Source organism: Puma concolor, chromosome D3, assembly GCF_028749965.1.
Source record: "Puma concolor isolate L17-30 chromosome D3, mPumCon1.1.hap2, whole genome shotgun sequence".
NCBI lineage: Eukaryota > Metazoa > Chordata > Mammalia > Carnivora > Felidae > Puma > Puma concolor.
The window spans coordinates 28,965,534-28,983,596 of NC_141678.1; the positions used below are offsets into that span (position 1 = coordinate 28,965,534).

Sequence of the window (18,063 nt, forward strand, 5' to 3'; positions counted from 1 at the left end):
GAGAGAATCACAAGCAGCTTCACACTGTAAGCGGGGAGCCTGAAGCAGGGCTCAAACCCACAAACCGTGAGATCACGACCTGAGCCAAAATCAAGAGTTGGATGCATAACTGACTGAGCCACCCAGGTGCCCCATCACAATCCATTTTAGAACATTTTTATCATCTCCAAAAAAACCCATGCTCTTTCGCTGCGAACCTCCAGTCCCTCCCATCTCCCTAGCCCTAGGCAACTTCTTTTAAATTTTATTTGAGAGAGAGAGAGAGAGTTTGTGTGTGTGTGTGTGTGTGTGTGTGTGTGTGTGTGTGTGTGAGAGAGAGAGAGAGAGAGAGAGAGCAGGAGCAGAGCAAGTGAGTGAGAGAATCCCAAGAAGGCTCCATGCTCAGCATGGAGACACAGGACACAGGACTCAATCCCCTGGGATCACAATCAGCTGAAATCAAGAGTCAGATGTTCGACCCACTGAGCCACACAGGCGCCCCAGCCCTAGGCAACTTCTAATCTACTTTCTGTCTTGGTAGATTTACCTATTCTGGACATTTCCTATAAACAGAATCATACAATATGTGGTCTTTTGTGAATGGCTTCTTTCACAGCATCATGTTTTCAAGGTTCATTCATGTTGTAGCATGACACATTCCTCCTGTTACATGATACATTCCTGTGGTAGCATGATCCTTCACTCCTGTTTCTTGTAAACAGCTTTATTGAGATACGGTTCACATACTCTACAATTCATCTATTTAAAGTGTCCAATTACTTTTGGTGTATTCACAGAGTTGTGCAGCCATTACCACAAGCAAGTTTAGAATGCTATCATCACCTCAAATTTCATTTCTTTTTATGGCCAAATAATATTCCATTGTATGGGCATACCATTTTTATTTTATTTTTTAATGTTTATTTTATTCATTTTGAGAGAAAGAAAGAGCAAGGGAGAGAGGGAGAGAGAGACTCCGAGGCAGGCTCTGCTCCACCAACGCACAGCACAGAGCCTGATGCAGGGCTCCATCCCAAGGTTCGTGAGCTCATGACCTAAGCCGAAATCAAAAGGCAGTTGCTCAACTGACTGAGCCACCCAGGTGCCCCTACACCATATTTTATTTACCCATTCATCAGTTGGTGGACATTTGTACTTTGTGGATATCATGAATAAAGCTGCTGTGAACACATGTTTTCATTTCTCTATGACACGAATTGCTGGGTCTGTGATAAGCTACAGGTTCAAACTTTTAAGGAATTGCCAGACAAACCATGTGATTTTTTTTCAATCCTGATTTTCTCACTTAACATTAACCATGTGCTTTTTCATAAACTGTTAACGTGTTCAATGTTTTTTGAACGCTTGGCTTTTAATGATTGCAGAGTTCCAATTCTTAGTTAATCAGTCCCCTGTTATTGGGCATCTAGATTATTTCCAATTTTCATATTATAAACAGCCTTTCAGTGAGCATTTTTGGGCATCAATATTTTTTTGTGAAACTTTAAAAAATATTTATTTTTGTGAGAGACAGGGAGAGAGAGAGAGAGAGAGCACGAGTGAGGGAGGAGCAGAGAGGGAGGGAGACACTGAATCTGAAGCAGGCTCCAGGCTCTGAGCTTTTAGCACAGAGCCCGATGCGGGGCTCGAACGCATGAACCTACTGAGCCACTCAGGCACCCCTGGACATCAATATTTTTATGCATCTCTGGTTATTTCTGAAGAGCAGATTAGTCAGACCATTGAATCAAAGGGCATAGGCAGTTTTAAGGCTCTTGGTACATAAAACCTTCCAAAAACCTTGTGTCAGTTTGCGCTCTGCAAGTTGAGTTTGGGAATGCCAGTCACACACCACCTTATATTTTCATGGTCTCTTGAAGTCACCAAGGCAGGAACTTTGGAGATCTTTGACCCCATACCCAGCTCAACATGTAGCACACAGCACAAGTTCATGTTTCGGAAATTAGTGTGAGCAAAGGAAGGCCCACCCTCTGCATTAACAGAGGCCATGGGATGGAGAGGAGGGTACAAGTGTCTGAGTCATCATGAAGACAGGCTCCACAAGACTTACCACCCAGCTGACATGGGGACTCACTGCAGACTCAAGTGGTAATAAAGCATCATGAGGCCAAGAACTCTCCACATGGAAGTTGAAGTGGCCATTGTGAGAGGAAGCCACATACCGCAGTCACTTAGGGACAGACGCCAGTAGGGACGGGGTGTAGACTGGAGGCAAGTCTTTCGTACTCCACTCTGTGGGCAGCAGTCTTGATATAAAGTGCTGGAAGAATTACCTTCACTGAGATAGCGAGGTCATCAAACTCTCTGTCCACTTGGATATCCTGAGGAGAAACCCATTACAAGGCAATACATTACCACCTTCTGAGAACTTTGCTGGTTTTTGCTGGTACACACAAGGTTTTGGAGAAAATCCTTAGGGCAGCTTCTCTCCTATGGATGACAATGTCATTAGTCCCCAAACTATGAAAATAGGGAAGGGAAGGGGCTCCGGGGAGCTCCTTGGAGTCTGTGATTTCTTGACCTGCAGGTTGGTTGCATAGGTCTGTGCTGTTTGTGGAAATTCACACCCCAATCCATGTGCACTTTTCGGCATAAACCTTATTCCTCAATAACAAATGAAAAGGCACGGGGAGTGAGGGGAAGGATACTAGCACCAATAGTGTCTTTCTCTACATAGGCCTTTTCTGTGGGGTCTGCTATCTCATCCCATCTTCACAATGACTCTGGGTGGGAGATTTTAGCCTCATTTCACAGAAAGACCAGGCTGAGCCCTGGGAATGGTTTTACACGAACTGTAAGGATTTAGAAGTATTTCCCTTACAGTTATTTATTTTTGAGAGACAGAGAGACAGAGCACAAGCAGGGGATGGGCAGAGAGAGAAGGAGACACGGAATCCGAAGCAGGCTCCAGGCTCTGAGCTGTCAGCCCAGAGCCCGACGCCGGGCTCGAACTCACAAACCGTGAGATTATGACCTGAGCCGAAGTCAGACGCTCAACCAGCTGAGCCACTCAGGTGCCCCGAAGTATTGCCCTTAAAACTGAGAAGATCTAGGCTAGGGAGATTAGACTAATAACAGTCAAGGAATAGGAAAATGGAACATTGCATCTAGACAGGTGTTGCTCTCCAATTCAGAAGATCCCATGTTGATGGACTCAGGATTTGGTCCCAGGCCTGATTCCAAAGTCTGTGGTGTTTCTGTTATGCTAAAAGCTTCTGTTAATAACCATACATTATATTGAATAAGCATGTATTTTTGCAGAAGTTTCATATATAATTCCTTTTTTTTTTTTTTTTTTTTTTTTTTTTAACGATGGAATCCAGTGCTGACAGGAATTCTCAGAGCAAGCGGAACATGGTCAAGGCATGCTACTCTCTGGCTTTGGAGCTGTAGAAACTGGGCAGGCAGAAGGAAGCAATAAGCAATAAGAAGAAGGAAGCATCAGTTGTCCCAAGCCTGAAGGATTGGAACTGTAAAAACGTCTCTGGAAAGACTTTGCCACAAAACTGGTTTTAAATAAATGAGGGTTAGAATAAGCAGTGATTTGTGACTAGATTTCAGTTTAATAACTTGTTTTTGGGGATTCTCTCCTTAATGTTTTACTGCTTATATAATTTTCTCTATATATTTTTAAGTTTATTTATTTTGAGAGAGAGAGAGAGAGCGAGCAAGCAGGGGAGGGGGACACAGAGGGACAGAGAGAGAATCCTAAGCAAGCTCCCTCCTTTCAATGCAGAGACCAACATGGGGCTTGATCTCATGAACCATGAGATCATGACCTGAGTCAAAAGCAAGAGTCAGACACTTAACCAACTGAGCCGCCCAGGTGCCCTGAATTTTCTATATTAAAAAGGCACAATTGAGATGCCTCGGTGGCTCAGATGGTTGAGCATTTGACTCTTGATTTCAGCTCAGGTCATGATCTCAGGGTCATGGGATTGAGCCCTGCATCAGGCTCCATGCTTAGCATGGAGCCTGCCTAAGATTCTCTCTCTCTCTCTCTCTCTCTCTCTCTCTCTCTCTCTCTCTCTCTCATTCTCTCTCTCTCCCTTTGCCCCTCTCCCCTAAAAATAAAAAAAAAAAACAAACCCACAACTGAATGAAAAGGAGTCTTAATCTCCCTCAAAGCCACACGAGTGAATCTTCCAACACCAATATCCACCTGCAGGCAGAACAGTCCAGGGGGTGAGGTGGGTAAGTACTGAACCTTCAAATCCAAACGTCAGTGAACAGTGAGCTAAGTGTCCTCTGAGGCAATTCTCTCTCAGCCAATGAAGAACCCAGGCATGAGTCAGAGATGAGACCGCAACGGTATCCCCCAGTCAGGAGTGGAAATAAAGCCACAGTGGCATTGTGACCCTCCATTCAGGCCTGGGGTGGCACTCAGACTTAGCCACACTGAGTATCTGAGCAGGACATGCTGTTTCTCTAATCCCTACTTTCTTCCTCTAAATGAGAACTCGTGGGGCTGTTGGAAGGATCACAGATGAGATTTATGAAAAGCTCTTACAGAGAAATCCAGCAGTTCTAGGGCAGACCCTGGATTATCCCGGACAGACTTTAGAACTCCAAAGCAGCCTTCGCCTCGCATGGGATTCCTGGACATCTGAGAAACACACACACAATTGAGAAAAACTGAGCCCAGGGAAGCTGGAGGTGGAGCAAGTCAAAAGGGAGGGAAGGATTCTTCATCTCTGATGACAAGTGCCTCAGGACAGCCCCACTGTCTCAGCTCAGAATTTGTCTCCACTGACAAAACACCCTGGGTGAGGCGGTGAGGCTGGGGAAGAGGGGAAGGGAGTATGCACTGGCTGAGTGCCCACCATATGCCCAAATCTGTGCCAGGTGCCAAAGATACGGACACACAAGGCACAGCTCTGCCTTTAAGGAATTCACCCATCACGGGGAGGAGAGGAAAAGGAAACATCATGAAAATGCAGTGTGATAAGTGCAATGAGAGTGTACATCAACTCTTCTGGGGAGGTGAAGTTTACGCACCCGCACTGAGCTTTACGGGTGAGGCGGGCAGAGCTGGGTATTTCAGCAAGAGCAGGAGGAGCAAAACAAAGGGGAGAAATTGCATCATGTGCAGAAAATTCAGAGCAGCTTGGGGTGAGCGAATGAGCTTCAGCGGTGGAAGGCAGAGGGGCTGTGGCAGAGCCCAGAGCCCAATGTGCGGTGAATGCCATACTACTAACCTTGGATTTATCCAGAGGGGAGCCGTTGACAGGTTTAAAGCAAGGAGGGGACGGGAGCATGTTTCTGCTTTAGAAAGATCAACTGGCAGGTGAGAAGGAAGGACGAGAGATGGGAAATGCACAGGTCAATGGAACTTGAGGGGAAGTGAGAAGGAAGAGCAGGCAGCCCCAGCACCCTGCAGGAAGTAAGATGAAGGTTGGAAGGCAAGGAAAAGAGAGGGAGGAGTGAGCACTGGGCGCCTACTTCTGACTCAGTGAGGAGCCCCCCCTCCCCCACCACCAAGAGGCAGCCCTTAGAGAGAGAGGATGCCTTCGGGTTGTGCTTTATGCCCATGGGACATCTAGGGGATGGTCCAGCAGGTGGCTGTAAATGGGGATCCAGAGCTTAAGAGAGGTCTGGGCTGCAGGGGGGAGCGTGGATGGGAGTGCTTCAGGGGGCTCTTCTTCTTCTTCTTCTTCTTCTTCTTTTTAATGTTTATTAGAGAGAGAGAGAGAGCGTGCGCATGAGCAGGGGAGCCACAGAGAGAGGAGACAGAAGATCTAAAGTGGGCTCTGCACTGACAGTAGAGACTGATGCGGGGCTTGAACTCATGAACCATGAGATCATGACCTGAGCCGAAGTCTGATGCGTAACTGACTGAGCCACCCAGACGCCCACACGGTGCTCTTCTGCCAGTTGATGGAGCTGAGAGCCAGGCAGGGCTGGATGCCCCCCAGGACCTGTCCTCTGAGCACAGTGGCCCACTTGGGCTTCACCTTCCATTGCACCCTCCCTTTTCCTACCCGACTGGCAATGCTGAAGAAAGGGAAACCCCATCTGTCACACAAGGCCTCAAGTAGGTCTGAGCATAGCCAACGGTACACCTGGGCTGACCCAGTGAGCTGAGAAGGAGCAAGGACAGTCGGGAGGTGGAGGTGACACTGCTGGGGGTTGGGGGGAGAAGGATGGACGAGGGAGGAGTCGGAAGAAGTGCCGGGGTCAGGTCAGAGGTGGGTGAGGGAATGGCAAGGGAAAGAAGTGGTCATAGGAGGAAACCAGGAGGTCCCCTCCCTCATCTGGGCTCTAGAAATTTCGTACCCTGCTGCCACTGGAGTGGGGAGATGAGGCAGGGGAGGGATCTGTGTGGACACATACAGGCAGGTCTATGCTGGGGCCTGCCCCATCAGGCTAGCACTCACAACAAGAATCCTCAGTGTCTGGTTGACCCGGAGGCCCAGGCCCAGGCTCAGGGCTCCCACTGCAGAGATGCGGTTGTTGCTGCAACAGAAAGACATATGCATTTTGCTACCTTCCGAGCAGCTGTGTAGAGCCAGACGGTCCCAGGGTCCAACCTGGTGTTGCTGGTGCATCCACCTGCTTGGGCTTCATGTTCCAGCCTCCACTGATGCCCCAGGGACCCTGGGCAGGTCAGTATGTAAAAGCTGGATAACAACCCTGGTTCCCAGTGTTGAGGGAGATCACTCAGCAAGCACACCTGGAGCATCCCTCCCCTACTTTCCCCTCCCTTACCCCCGCCCCCCACGACCCTGGGATCATGACCTGAGCCAAAATTGAGTTGGACACTCAAACAACTGAGCCACCCAGGCACCCCTCCTCCCCTTTTTAAGTGAAGATGTTTTACATATCTGTTTTCACTAGCAGCCCCCACCTATCCGTCAGGAATTATGAGCTCCAAGGTACAAGTGCTGAACTTGAGGGGCACCCGGCTGGCTCAGTCGATAGAGCCCGTGACTCTTGATCTTGGGGTCATGAGTTTGAACTCTTGTAGGGTGTAGAGATTACTTAAATAAATTTTTTTTCAAACTTAAAAAAAAAACAACAACCCAGTGCTAAACTTGAGTGAGAAGGAGGGAGCTGGGTGCTCTTGGATTGTGTCTCAAGCCCCATCGTGGGTAAACTGTGGTAGGCTTGGGAGTTGCTAAGGTGGTAAACAGTAGCAGGATCATGGAGTCCCTGGTCCCTCAGGTGGCTATGGATCTGGAGACTGTGACACAGGGCCACCCCGTGTGCCTCACCTCATGTTGAGCTCTTCCAACACATTGTTGGTCTTAAGTGCCTCACCCACTGCAGATGCTCCAGGATCTCCAAAGCCATTGTATGAGATGTCCAGGACTCTCAGGAAGATGTTTGCCTAGAATGCAAAAGAGTGAAGCCAGGAGACCACCTGTGAAGTGGGGAAAGCCAGGGGTCACCGCCTCAGAGCCCGGGAGGCCCAGGGTGCAAAAAAGCACGGGCTGAGAGCAGAAGGTCAGAGGTTCCTGGTAAGAGTCTTGTGGCTTGGATGACGGTGACCGGGAGAACCAAATGACTGGAAGCACGGCACCAAGGGTGGTTGTGGGTGTGGATGATCCTCAGAGACTGAGAGGCCCACTGCTCAGCAGCAGACCCCAGGGACACAGTGGTCTGGTTCCATGGCTGCTGGGGGCGGGGGGGGGGGGTGGCGAGGCTCAAGGGCAGGTCCTCTGAGGCACAGAGCAGAATGACAGAGGGACTCCGGTGAAGGGCTTTGGGGGGGCTGTGATGGGGAGAAGGGCAGGAGCTTGTGGGTGCACTGGGAGGACAGAGCCTGACCCACCACCCTGTGGGGCAGGATCCCCAGGTCAGCCCCTGAGGAGGGGGGCAAGGCAGCTGCTGCTGTTCCCTGAGGAGGGCCCCACAAAGCTAGCCAGCACCAGGCGCATCCTGGCAGGGGCTAGGAGCCACACATTCCTGAGGCTTATGAACCACAACATCGAAGGAAGCAGGTGGGATGTTTAAGACTATGTGCTGGGACGCAGGGTGCAGGGCTGTCATCTCAGGGAAGCATCTGCATGTGCCCATAGCAGGCATGTGTCACCAGACTGCACGATGTCCCCCACCAGCCATATGTCTGTAATAAATGGAGAAGGTGTACAACATTGAACTGCAGACCCTTGAGTAAGTGACATGAGAGTGAGCACGGTATTTTGGAGTCACGAAATGGGGCTGGGACAATTAAAATCACCAAACAAAATATTCTTTAAGCTCTGCTTGAAGGATCCAAGGGTCATTTCTGAAGAGCTGCAAAGATAGGAAGATGGCACCTGGGAGACTGTCCCCACAGGACAGGCCAGAGGGCAGATGGGTGACAGAGGTGTTCATACCTCCAGTGCCCTGGCAAAGGCTACAGCTCCTGGTCCTCGAAGGTGATTCCAGTTTATATTAAGCTCGGTGAGTCCAGTATTTTCTGCCAGGGCTGGTCCAAGCATCTCCCCTTCAGAAACACCAAGACAGGCCTTATTCACTCTGTTCTTTCCCTCAAAAAATAATACCAGTGACCGCTGTGTGCCAGGGTCTCTGCTTGGCACAACAGTCACCAAGTTGAACCCTATATGGGCCTGCTCTGTCCTAAAAGAATTCACATTTAATGGGGGAGAAGCAGTTGACCCTTGAATAGCACAGGGGTTAGGGGTGCCAGCCCCTGTGCAGCCAAAAATCTGCCTATAACTTTGACCGCCCGCCCCCCCAAACCTCAACTACTAACAGCCTACTGCTATTGGATTTTAGAAAGAAGACTGTATCGAGAATGTAAAGTGTTGATTAACACATATTTTGTATGTTATACATATTATATGCCGTATTCTTACAATAAAGTAACCTGAGGAAAATATTATTATTATTTTTAAAAATTTGTTTAATGTTTGTTTATTTATTTATTTATTTATTAAAAAAATTTTTTTTCAATGTTTATTTATTTTTGGGACAGAGAGAGACAGAGCATGAACGGGGGAGGGGCAGAGAGAGAGGGAGACACAGAATCGGAAACAGGCTCCAGGCTCCGAGCCATCAGCCCAGAGCCTGACGCGGGGCTCGAACTCACGGACCGCGAGATCGTGACCTGGCTGAAGTCGGACGCTTAACCGACTGCGCCACCCAGGCGCCCCTAATGTTTATTTATTTTTTAGAGAGAGAGACAGAGCGTGAGCAGTGGAAGGACAGAGAGAGAGAGGGGGAGACACAGAATCAGAAGCCGGCTCCAGGCTCTGAGCTGGCAACAGAGGGCCCGACGTGGGGCTTAAACTCACAAACTGAGAGATCATGACCTGAGCTGAAGTCAGACGCTTAACCGACTGAGCCACCCAGGCACCCCAATATTATTATTATTTTTAAACGTTTATTTATTTTTGAGAGACACAGAGAGAGATCGGGGGAGGGGCAGAAAGAGAGGGGGACACAGAATCGGAAGCAGGCTCCAGGCTCTGAATGGTCAGCACCGAGCCCCACATGGGGCTTGAAGTCACAAACGGTGAGATCATGTGCCAAAGTCAGATGCTCAACCGACTGAGCCACCCAGGTGCCCCACCTGAAGAAAATATTAAGAAAATTATGTGGGGCACCTGGGTGGCTCAGTAGGTCGAACATCCAACTCTTGCTTTTGGCTCAGGTCATGATCTCATGGTTTGTGAGATCAAGCCCAGTGTCAGGCTCTGTGCTGACAGTATGGAGCCTGCTTGGGATTCTCTCTCTCCCCACTCTCTGCCCCTCCCCCGCTTATGCACGTGCTTGCTCTCTCTCTCTCTCAAAATAAATAAATAAAACTTAAAAAAAGAAGGAAAATCATAAGAGGAAATACACTTATAATACTAGACTGTATTTATAAAAAAAAAAATTGTGTATAAGTGGACCCACGCAGTCAAACCCACATTGTTCAAATGTAAATACAACTTAATGGGATGTGTGGGACTACTACAAATAGTAGTACAACTACAAATACAACTACAAATGGGGATGTGTGGGAACAGCGTGGGGACTTACTCCCTTTTGAGGAGGGTCAGGAAAGTGAGGAAAAAGGAGATAATCTTGAAGACTGAGGGACTCACCAGGTGTGTGTGCATGCACAGTGGAGAACAGACATGGGAAAGAGCAAATGTGTAGAGGCATGTGGGAGCATAGAGCACCTGAGGAAATTCCCACAGGCCTGGTGGGTGGGGGGAAGCCAGTGAAATGAGGTAGCAATGATGGACACTGGAAAGATACTGAGAGGCCATCAATGCTGGACCAAGACTTTTGGGCACAAACCGATTAGTAGGCAGGGAGGGCTTTAAGAAATGACAAGGCCGGGCTCCTTAGTGGCAGGTGTAGGGTATGGACTGGGGTAGGCAGGGGCAGGGTTAGAACCCAGGACACCAGTTGGAAGGCTTGTGCCATAGTCTATAGGCAAAAGGTGATGAGGCTGGTGCAGCTGTGTGCAAAGGAGACACTTGTGGTGGAGAAAGGAAAGAGGGTGCAGTGCAGGGTAAGAAACCCCGAGAGATTTTTAGCTTATAAAATGCAGAGAAGCCCCAGCCACCCATCATGCTCTCCACTCTGTCAGCATTCAGCCAGTCTGACCTGCTCCCATGCCTCTGGGTTGTCCCCCTGTGTAGAACTGTTGACCCCCTTCTTCACCTGGATAACAGCTCCTCGTCCTTCTAACCTGGGTTCATGACATCAGGAAGCCTTGCTTACCCAGCTGGGCTAGGCTGCCTCAGGCCCAAGTCACTATGCTTCTATCCTTCCAGGCTCTGATCTAATGACCTCTCTTTGCCTGGCCAGTCTTTCCCATCAGCCTAGGAGTCCCTCAAGGATCTGAATTTGACTCCTCTCCATGGTCTCAGCTCCTCCTCTTGCAGGTTTAGTGAGGCTAGTTTGAAGAAATGCACGGAAGAAAAACAGATGCACTAATTAAGCAGTACTAGCCTGCTTGGGGGGTGCCTGGCTGGCTCAGTCAGTAGAGCATGCAACTCTTGATCTAGGGGTTGTGAGTTCAAGCCCCACCTTAGGTGTAGAAGTTACTTAAACACGAAATATTTTTAAGTTTATTTATTTATTTTGAGAGAGGGAGAGAGTGAGCAGGGGAGGGGCAGAGAGAGAGGGAAAGAGAGAATTTGAAGCACGCTCCACACTCTCAGCTCAGAGCCCAACTCAGGGTCAATCCCACAAACCGTGAGGTCATGACCTGTGCCAAGATCAAGAGTCAGAATCACAACCTACTGAACCAACCATGAGCCCCAAAAATAAAATCTCGAAAAAAGAAAGAAAGAGAGAGGAGAGACAGAAAAGAAAAGAAAAGAAAAAAGAAAGACAAGAAAGACAGAGACAGGAAGAAAGACAGGAAGAAAGAAGAAAAAAGAAAGAAAGAAAGAAAGGCAGAAAGAAAGGCAGAAAGACAGAAAGAAAGAGGGGCACCTGGGTGGCTCAGTCCAGTAAGCATCCAACTTTGGCTCAGGTCATGATCTCACAGTTGGTGGGCTCGAGCCCTGCATCAGGTTCTGTGCTGACCTTGCAGAGCCTGGAGCCTGCTTCTGTGCCTCCCTCTCTCTCTGCCCCTCCCCTGCTTGCGCTCTGTCTGTCTCTCAAAAATAAATAAAAATGTTAAAAATGTTTAAAAGAAAGAAAGAAAGAGAGAGAGAAAGAAAGAGAGGAAGGAAGGAAGGAAGGAAGGAAGGAAGGAAGGAAGGAAGGAAAGAAGGAAGGGAGGGAGGGAGGGAGGGAGGGAGGGAGGGAGGGAGGGAGGAAGGAAGGAAGGAAGGAAGGAAGGAAGGAAGGAAGGAAGGAAGGAAGGAAGGAAGGAAGGAAGGAAGAAAGAGAGAAAGGAAGAAAGAAAAAGAAAGCCAGCCTACTCCAGCAGGACCCCCTGGAGCAAGATGCTTTGGCACCTTGGAGAGCTCCCTGCAAGGCTGCTAGGACTCCCAGTGATGCCTTCCTGAGCTAGGACTCTGGATTCCACACTTGCACTGGGTCTGACACGGCGGGTTCTCAGATACAGACGCTTCTAGGGCTGAGAAGAGAGAGCGGTGGTCCGCACTTTGTAGGGAAACCCTTCTTTCTGAACAACTAGAGGGTGAGGAGATTCTCCAACATGCATGATTGGCCTCTTGAAATTCCCATACTTGGTCTTCATGACCTCTGTAGCCAACTATGAGGCAGGGGCTACCTTCGCCATGGGTCAGATCGGGAGATTGAGACCTAAGCTCTTCACCCCTCAAGGCAGTTGAGATCCCCACAGATCTCCATTTAGGGAAACAAAATGGTCCTGCTGAGTCTGTCCTTTTCCAAGATGAAGACCTCCGTACTCCATATTTGTGCAGGCTTCACAGAGCTTTAGCTTCCGGCCCCTACTATCCTGGCTGTCTCTCTGGTGCTTACTTTTTCACTGTGAAGATCTGGGAGACATCTATACATAGTTTTTTGGAAGTCTGAAATAAACTTCTCTCCCTGTTTTCAAGTTTATTTATTCATTTTTGAGAGAGAGAGAGAGAGAGAGAGAGAGAGAGAGAGTAGGGGAGAGGCAGAGAGAGAGGGAGACAGAAGATCTGAAGTGGGCTCTGTGCTGACAGCAGAGAGTCCAATGCAAGGCTTGAACTCAAAAACCACGAGATCATGACCTGAGGTGAAGTCAGACACTTAACTGACTGATCCACCCAAGCAGCCCTGAACTTCTCTTTTAATTTCACAGACTTCTCATGATAATTCTCTTAGAAGGGAGGCACCTGGGTGGCTTCGTCAGTTAAAGCGACTGACTTCAGCTCAGGTCATGATCTAACAGTTTGTGGATTCAAGCCTCATATTGGGCTCTGTGCTGACAGCTCAGAGCCTGGAGCCTGCTTCAGATCCTGTGTCTCCTCTCTGTCTCTCTCTCTGTCTCTCTGTCTCTCTCCCCACACACACCCCCCCTTGTGTTCTCTCTCTCTCTCTCTCTCTCCCTCAAAAAAAAGATAATTTTCTTAGAAGGTAAATGGCTCTCTGGCAGTTAAATTCTAAGGCTGATTCTCAAAGGCCAAGGCTGGTACCATTCCTACCCTAAGCAGCTTGAGACAGAAAAGTGATTCCCAAACTTTCTTGATCAGATAAATCTCCTGGGGTACCCATTAAAATGTAGATGCATGGGCATCCCCCCACCAAGATTCTGGTTCAGCAGACCCAGGGCCCAGGAATTTGTATTCCTAACCCAGGGTCCTGAGTGATTCCTGTAACTGACTGGAGTGCTTGAGGACAGACAGGTAGAAGTGCATGCTCCTGGCAAAGCTGATAGCCTGTGCAAAGGCCCCGGGACATGAGAGAAAGTGGTGAGATCAAGAAATCCCATCAAAGTGGATGTACGTGAAGACGGTACTTGAAATAAAATCTTCATGCCTTTTGCCAAGATTTGTAGGCCTGAAGCTCTCCACTGCCTCTTCAACTCACAGCTTGGTCCCTCTCTCCTGGCTCACTAGCCCAGTCACACCGGTGTCTATCAGTCTGGGAAATAAGCCTGCATGTTTACTGTTCCTCTGCTTTAAATGCTCTCTCTCTCTCTCTGGTCTTGCTATTGCTGATTCCTTCCCACCCTGCGCATTTCAGCTTAAATGTCATCTCACAGAGCCCTCCCCAACCACCTCTCTATAGCATTCTTCTCTAAAATCATTCCTTTTGTTTATCTTGTGGCACCAATAATTGTAGACAATTATCTAGTTAACGTGTGTTCCTTGAGGCCCGGGACTTTGTTTTGTTCACAACTGGGTCCCTAGTGGCTAAATTAGCACCCAGCACATGCAGCAGCAGGCCATGACTTCCGTGGAATGGATTAAGGGTTCTGTGTGGAAGGACAGGGAGAGGGGCAGGCTAAAGTGGAACATGGGAAATGGGAGCCAGAGTATGAATGTTCAGAATGGTCCTGCCAACCTTCACCCACCCCTGCCCCAGGAAGATGGGCTCAAGTGCCCCCGTGGTGACCCTGGTCAGATGTTACCTGCTTGGTCATTCAGCTGGTTATGGCTCAAGTCCAGGGCTTTCAGGCCTGTGTGGGCCAGCAGGAGTTCAGCAAGGTACGGGGCTGCCTGCTCGTCTAGGCCATTTCCTGCCAGCTGTATCTTCTGCATGGTTGGGTTCACCATGAGGGCAGCACAGACAGCCTGGGCTCCCACTGCTCCCAGCTGGTTCTCCGACAGGTCCACATCTAGGGGTCAGCACCACTTCTCAATCAGTGGGATCCGAAGCCCGGCACCACCCTCTTCCGCCTTCCTCTATCCCCCAAACCTCCAGACCTGAGGCAGCAGAAGGGGCTTTGCAGCTGGACCATCCTGGGTCGCATGGTGACTCTGCCACTCACCAGCTGCCTCTCCCCAGGCCCCCAGGCAGCTTCTCTGATGCCCACACCCACCCCACGCATCCACAAGCTTCTTTGTCAAGGGGTTAAAACTGCCTACTTCATGGAGCTGTGCAGGATGCCTGCGATGGAGATCCAGTCACCCTGTTGATGATTCATGCCTGGCAGCGATATAATACATCCACAGAAGTCTTCACTGATGCATTTCTGGGAACTGGCAATGACGGCCCAGGTGGCCATGCTTGGAGCATGTCACATATGCAGTTTCATTTAATACTCAGTACAACTCCAAGGGCTAAGTAGTATTGTTGGGGCCATTTCACAGATTGAAAAGTAAGGCTCAGCAAGGGTGAATGGCTTGCCCAGGGTCATCCCTGGTAGAAGGTGGCTCATCGGTGGTAGAGGTGGCGTTTGCATCCAGCCCCACTTCATTCCCACCCAGCCCTCCACCCTCTCACACTGTCCACCCCTTGGCTCTCTGTTGGAGGACCCTTTCACCCTGCATTTAGGCAATGGGAGGCCACCATATGGAGGGGGAGGTGCTGGCCAGCCAAGGAGGGGAGTGGGGAGTAGGCAATCAGGAGAGGAGTAGCAGCCAGCATTGGGGGCACCACAGAGATTCTAACTCCACCCCCATCAGCCCCACCCTGTGTTAAAACCCCTGCACCAGCAACACCAACAGGCCCCAAGTGAGAAGGCCCAGCTATGGGGGGAGCCCACACCCCTCAGGAAAGGGAGGACTCAAATGTGCCCACCAGCCCCAAACTCAGCACTTACCACAAATGCTGCTGCTTTTGCTTAGGGCACCTGCCAGGGCCTCTGCACCGGCCCCACAGAGCCCATTGTCTCCAAGGTCCAGCCGCTTGACATAGGGATTGGAGTTCAGTGCGAAAGCCAGAGCCCGGGCACCCTTGGACAAAGAGGGGCCTGAGGGGCCTGGTCTTTCCTAGGGGCGAAGGCCTCAGACACAGCTAGCCACTACCCTGGCTTGTTTCCAGGGTTCAGCCCACCTGGTGCCCTCCAACTGGACGGCTCTCTCTTTCCCACATGTCCAGGGGACACCTGCTTCTCTTTTAGGCTTCACCCAGATCTCACTTCCTGGAGCCTTCCCTGACTGCCCCCCCCCCAGCAGGTTAGAGGTCCCCTGCAGGCCCCTCAACCCTTACACTGAGTTCTGTCATAGCCTCGATCCTACCTGTCACCCAGATACAGGGGATGGGACATGCCTGGCACATAGCAAAGTTGGGGAGTGTGCAGTATGGGTTCAAGAAGGGGCCACTCCATGGCTGCTGCCTCTGAGGTCCTTTTACTCCAAGCCTGGCCCCGGGGTTTCCCCAAGGTTACCTGGGGCCCCAGGCCACGGTGCCGCAGGTTCAGCTCTGGGGCGCTCCCTTGGCGCAGAAAGCAGGAGGCGGGCACAACTCTATGGGCCTGGCAAGACCTCAGGTAGAGGGTGTCCTTGACCAGTTCTCCAGGCCCATGGCTGCCTGATAGGAGACAGGGAGATGATGAATGTAGATCCCTCTCTACACACAGTAGCCTCCTCCCCCCCACCCTCTGTCACCATCCAGTCTGTGTTTCCCTCTAGAAGCATTTCTTCCTCTGCTAGTAGAGACTGAGGCTCAGAGAAAGCAAATCCTTTCCCTAAAGTCACACAGAAAGTAATAGCTAATCTGAGTAGAGCCAGGATCAGGACCCTGCCTGTCTGATGCCAAAGTGCATGCTATGTGTTTTCCACTGGGTTGCAGAACACGTATGTTTTGTGAACATTTTATGGGGGAAGAAACTGAAACAATTCTGTTTTACACATTCATTAGCTTAGTTGTTCCTGGGGGTTGGGAAAACCCAGCCCTGATCCCATTTCTGGGTAGGACACCCCCTCTTACACAGTTTGGTGGAGTTTTTGCATTTTAACATCACTTTGGGGGTGTTTTCTTCTTTTCTCTCTCTCTTTTCTTTCTTTTTTCTTTCTTTCTTTCTTCCTTCCTTTCTTTCTTTCTTTCTTTCTTTCTTTCTTTCTTTCTTTCTTTCTTTCTGTTAAAGTTCATTTATTTACTTTTAAGAGAGAGAGAGAGAGGGAGCAGCAGAGAGGCAAAGAGAGAGGGAAAGAGAGAATCCCAAGCAGGCTCTACCCTGTCAGCTCAGAGCCTGACTTGGGGCTCAATCCCACAAACTGTGAGGTCATGACCTGAGCCGAAATCAAGAGTCCGAAGCTTAATAACCAACTGAGCCAGTCAGGCACCCCTCTTTTTTTTTAAGATTTTATTTTTAAGTAATTTCTACACCCAAGATGGGACTCGAACTCACAACCCTAAGATCAAGAGTCCCCCGCTCCACCTACTGAGCCAGCCAGGTGCCCCTGGAGGTGTTTTCTTTTTTTTTTTTTTTTTCTCCTTTCCTTTCCTTTCCTTTCTTTCTTAAGCTTATTTCTTTCTTTTGAGATCTTTCTTTCTTTCTTTCTTTCTTTCTTTCTTTCTTTCTTTCTGAAGTTTATTTATTTTGAGAGAGACAGAGACAGTGTGAGTGGGGGAGGGGTAGAGAGAGAGGGAGAGAGTGAGAGAGAATCCCAAGCAGGCTCCACACTGTCAGCACAGCGCGTGATGCGGGCCTCAAGCTCAAACTCATGAAACCATGAGATCAGGACCTGAGCGGAAATCAAGAGTGGGACACTTTACTGACTTCGCCACCCAAGCGCCCCTGGAGGCATCTTCTAAAGATGGAACTCCTGATGCCGCCAGGAGCATGTGGGGAGGGCACAGGACTGGAGAGACCACAGGCTGTCCTGAAGGTGTCCCACGGAGGGGTGCGCTCCCTGCTGGACAGGGGTCCCCTGCCTACTTGGCCCCAGCCTGCCCTCTGCAACCCTGCGGGATAAGCTCCCAGTTGAGGAGAAAGGCCTGCCCCCATCCCTGCCCGGGAGCACCTTCCGTCTCCTGGTCGGAGTCTGAATCAACTTCCGAACGCTGTTCGGCCTCCGGAGCTCCTGCAAGATGCCCAGCGGCCGCCGCCTCCTCCTCCTCCTCCTCCTCTTCCTCCTCCTCCTCCTCCTCCTCCTCCTCCTCCTCCTCCTCCTCCTCGCCTTCATTCTCCCCAGGCCTCTTGTAGGGACCCCTCATAGTTACGCCCATTTCTCAGTGTCAGCAATGAGGCGGAGACTGCACCGCACAGCAACTCGAGCCCTTCCCCGGGGATGTGGGCGGACCCTCCGTCTGCGCCGATCAATTGGCTATGCCGTGCAGCGAACAGGCGTCCGCTGCAGCCAATAGGAACGCTCCCCTCCCGACAGCCGTCGTCTGGGCAACCCAGGTGTTGTGGGTTGCTATAGAAACCGTCGCTGGACTGGGTAGACCTTTAGCCTGCTGACAAGCTGAGCGGATGAGAGCGTGCTCCGCGGTTTCAGCATCGGTCCCCCTTCCCCGCCTTCCACGGACTGGGGAACGTGGCTGACTCCAGAGTCTGTGCCTTAGTCCCTGCGCTCTGCGGGCGCACGGCACGAGAAAGCCTGGGGAGCCTTGCAAAGCCCCATCACCCTCCTCTCTGGAGCCAGAGTCACGCTCTCACCGTATGGCTGCCAGTTCTCTCTCATGCTCTGGCGTCTCATATGCTATTTCCTCCACCAGGAACATTCCTCTCCAAGTTTCCTTGTTGAACTTCAGAATCTGCAAGCGTCACTTCAGAGATCACTTTTTTCCTGAAGTTTTTCTTCCTTTCTTTTTTTCTTTTATTAATTGTTTTGACGTTTACTTATTTTGGAGAGACAGAGAGAGACAGCGTGAGCA

General features: G+C 50.0%; 1 protein-coding gene across 1 annotated transcript; it reads right to left on the reverse strand.

The window, feature by feature from the left end:
* Positions 1 to 256: 256 nt before the first annotated feature.
* On the reverse strand, positions 257 to 17,400 carry LOC112870378 (leucine-rich repeat-containing protein 74B). Its single transcript, XM_025933535.2, is given in 10 exon segments — positions 257 to 2,222; positions 2,224 to 2,321; positions 4,511 to 4,606; positions 6,378 to 6,456; positions 7,215 to 7,330; positions 8,322 to 8,431; positions 13,928 to 14,134; positions 15,062 to 15,194; positions 15,629 to 15,771; positions 17,208 to 17,400. Coding segments are annotated over 10 exon segments (1,230 nt in total). The 3' UTR covers positions 257 to 2,167.
* Between the last annotated feature and the right edge of the window lie 663 nt (positions 17,401 to 18,063).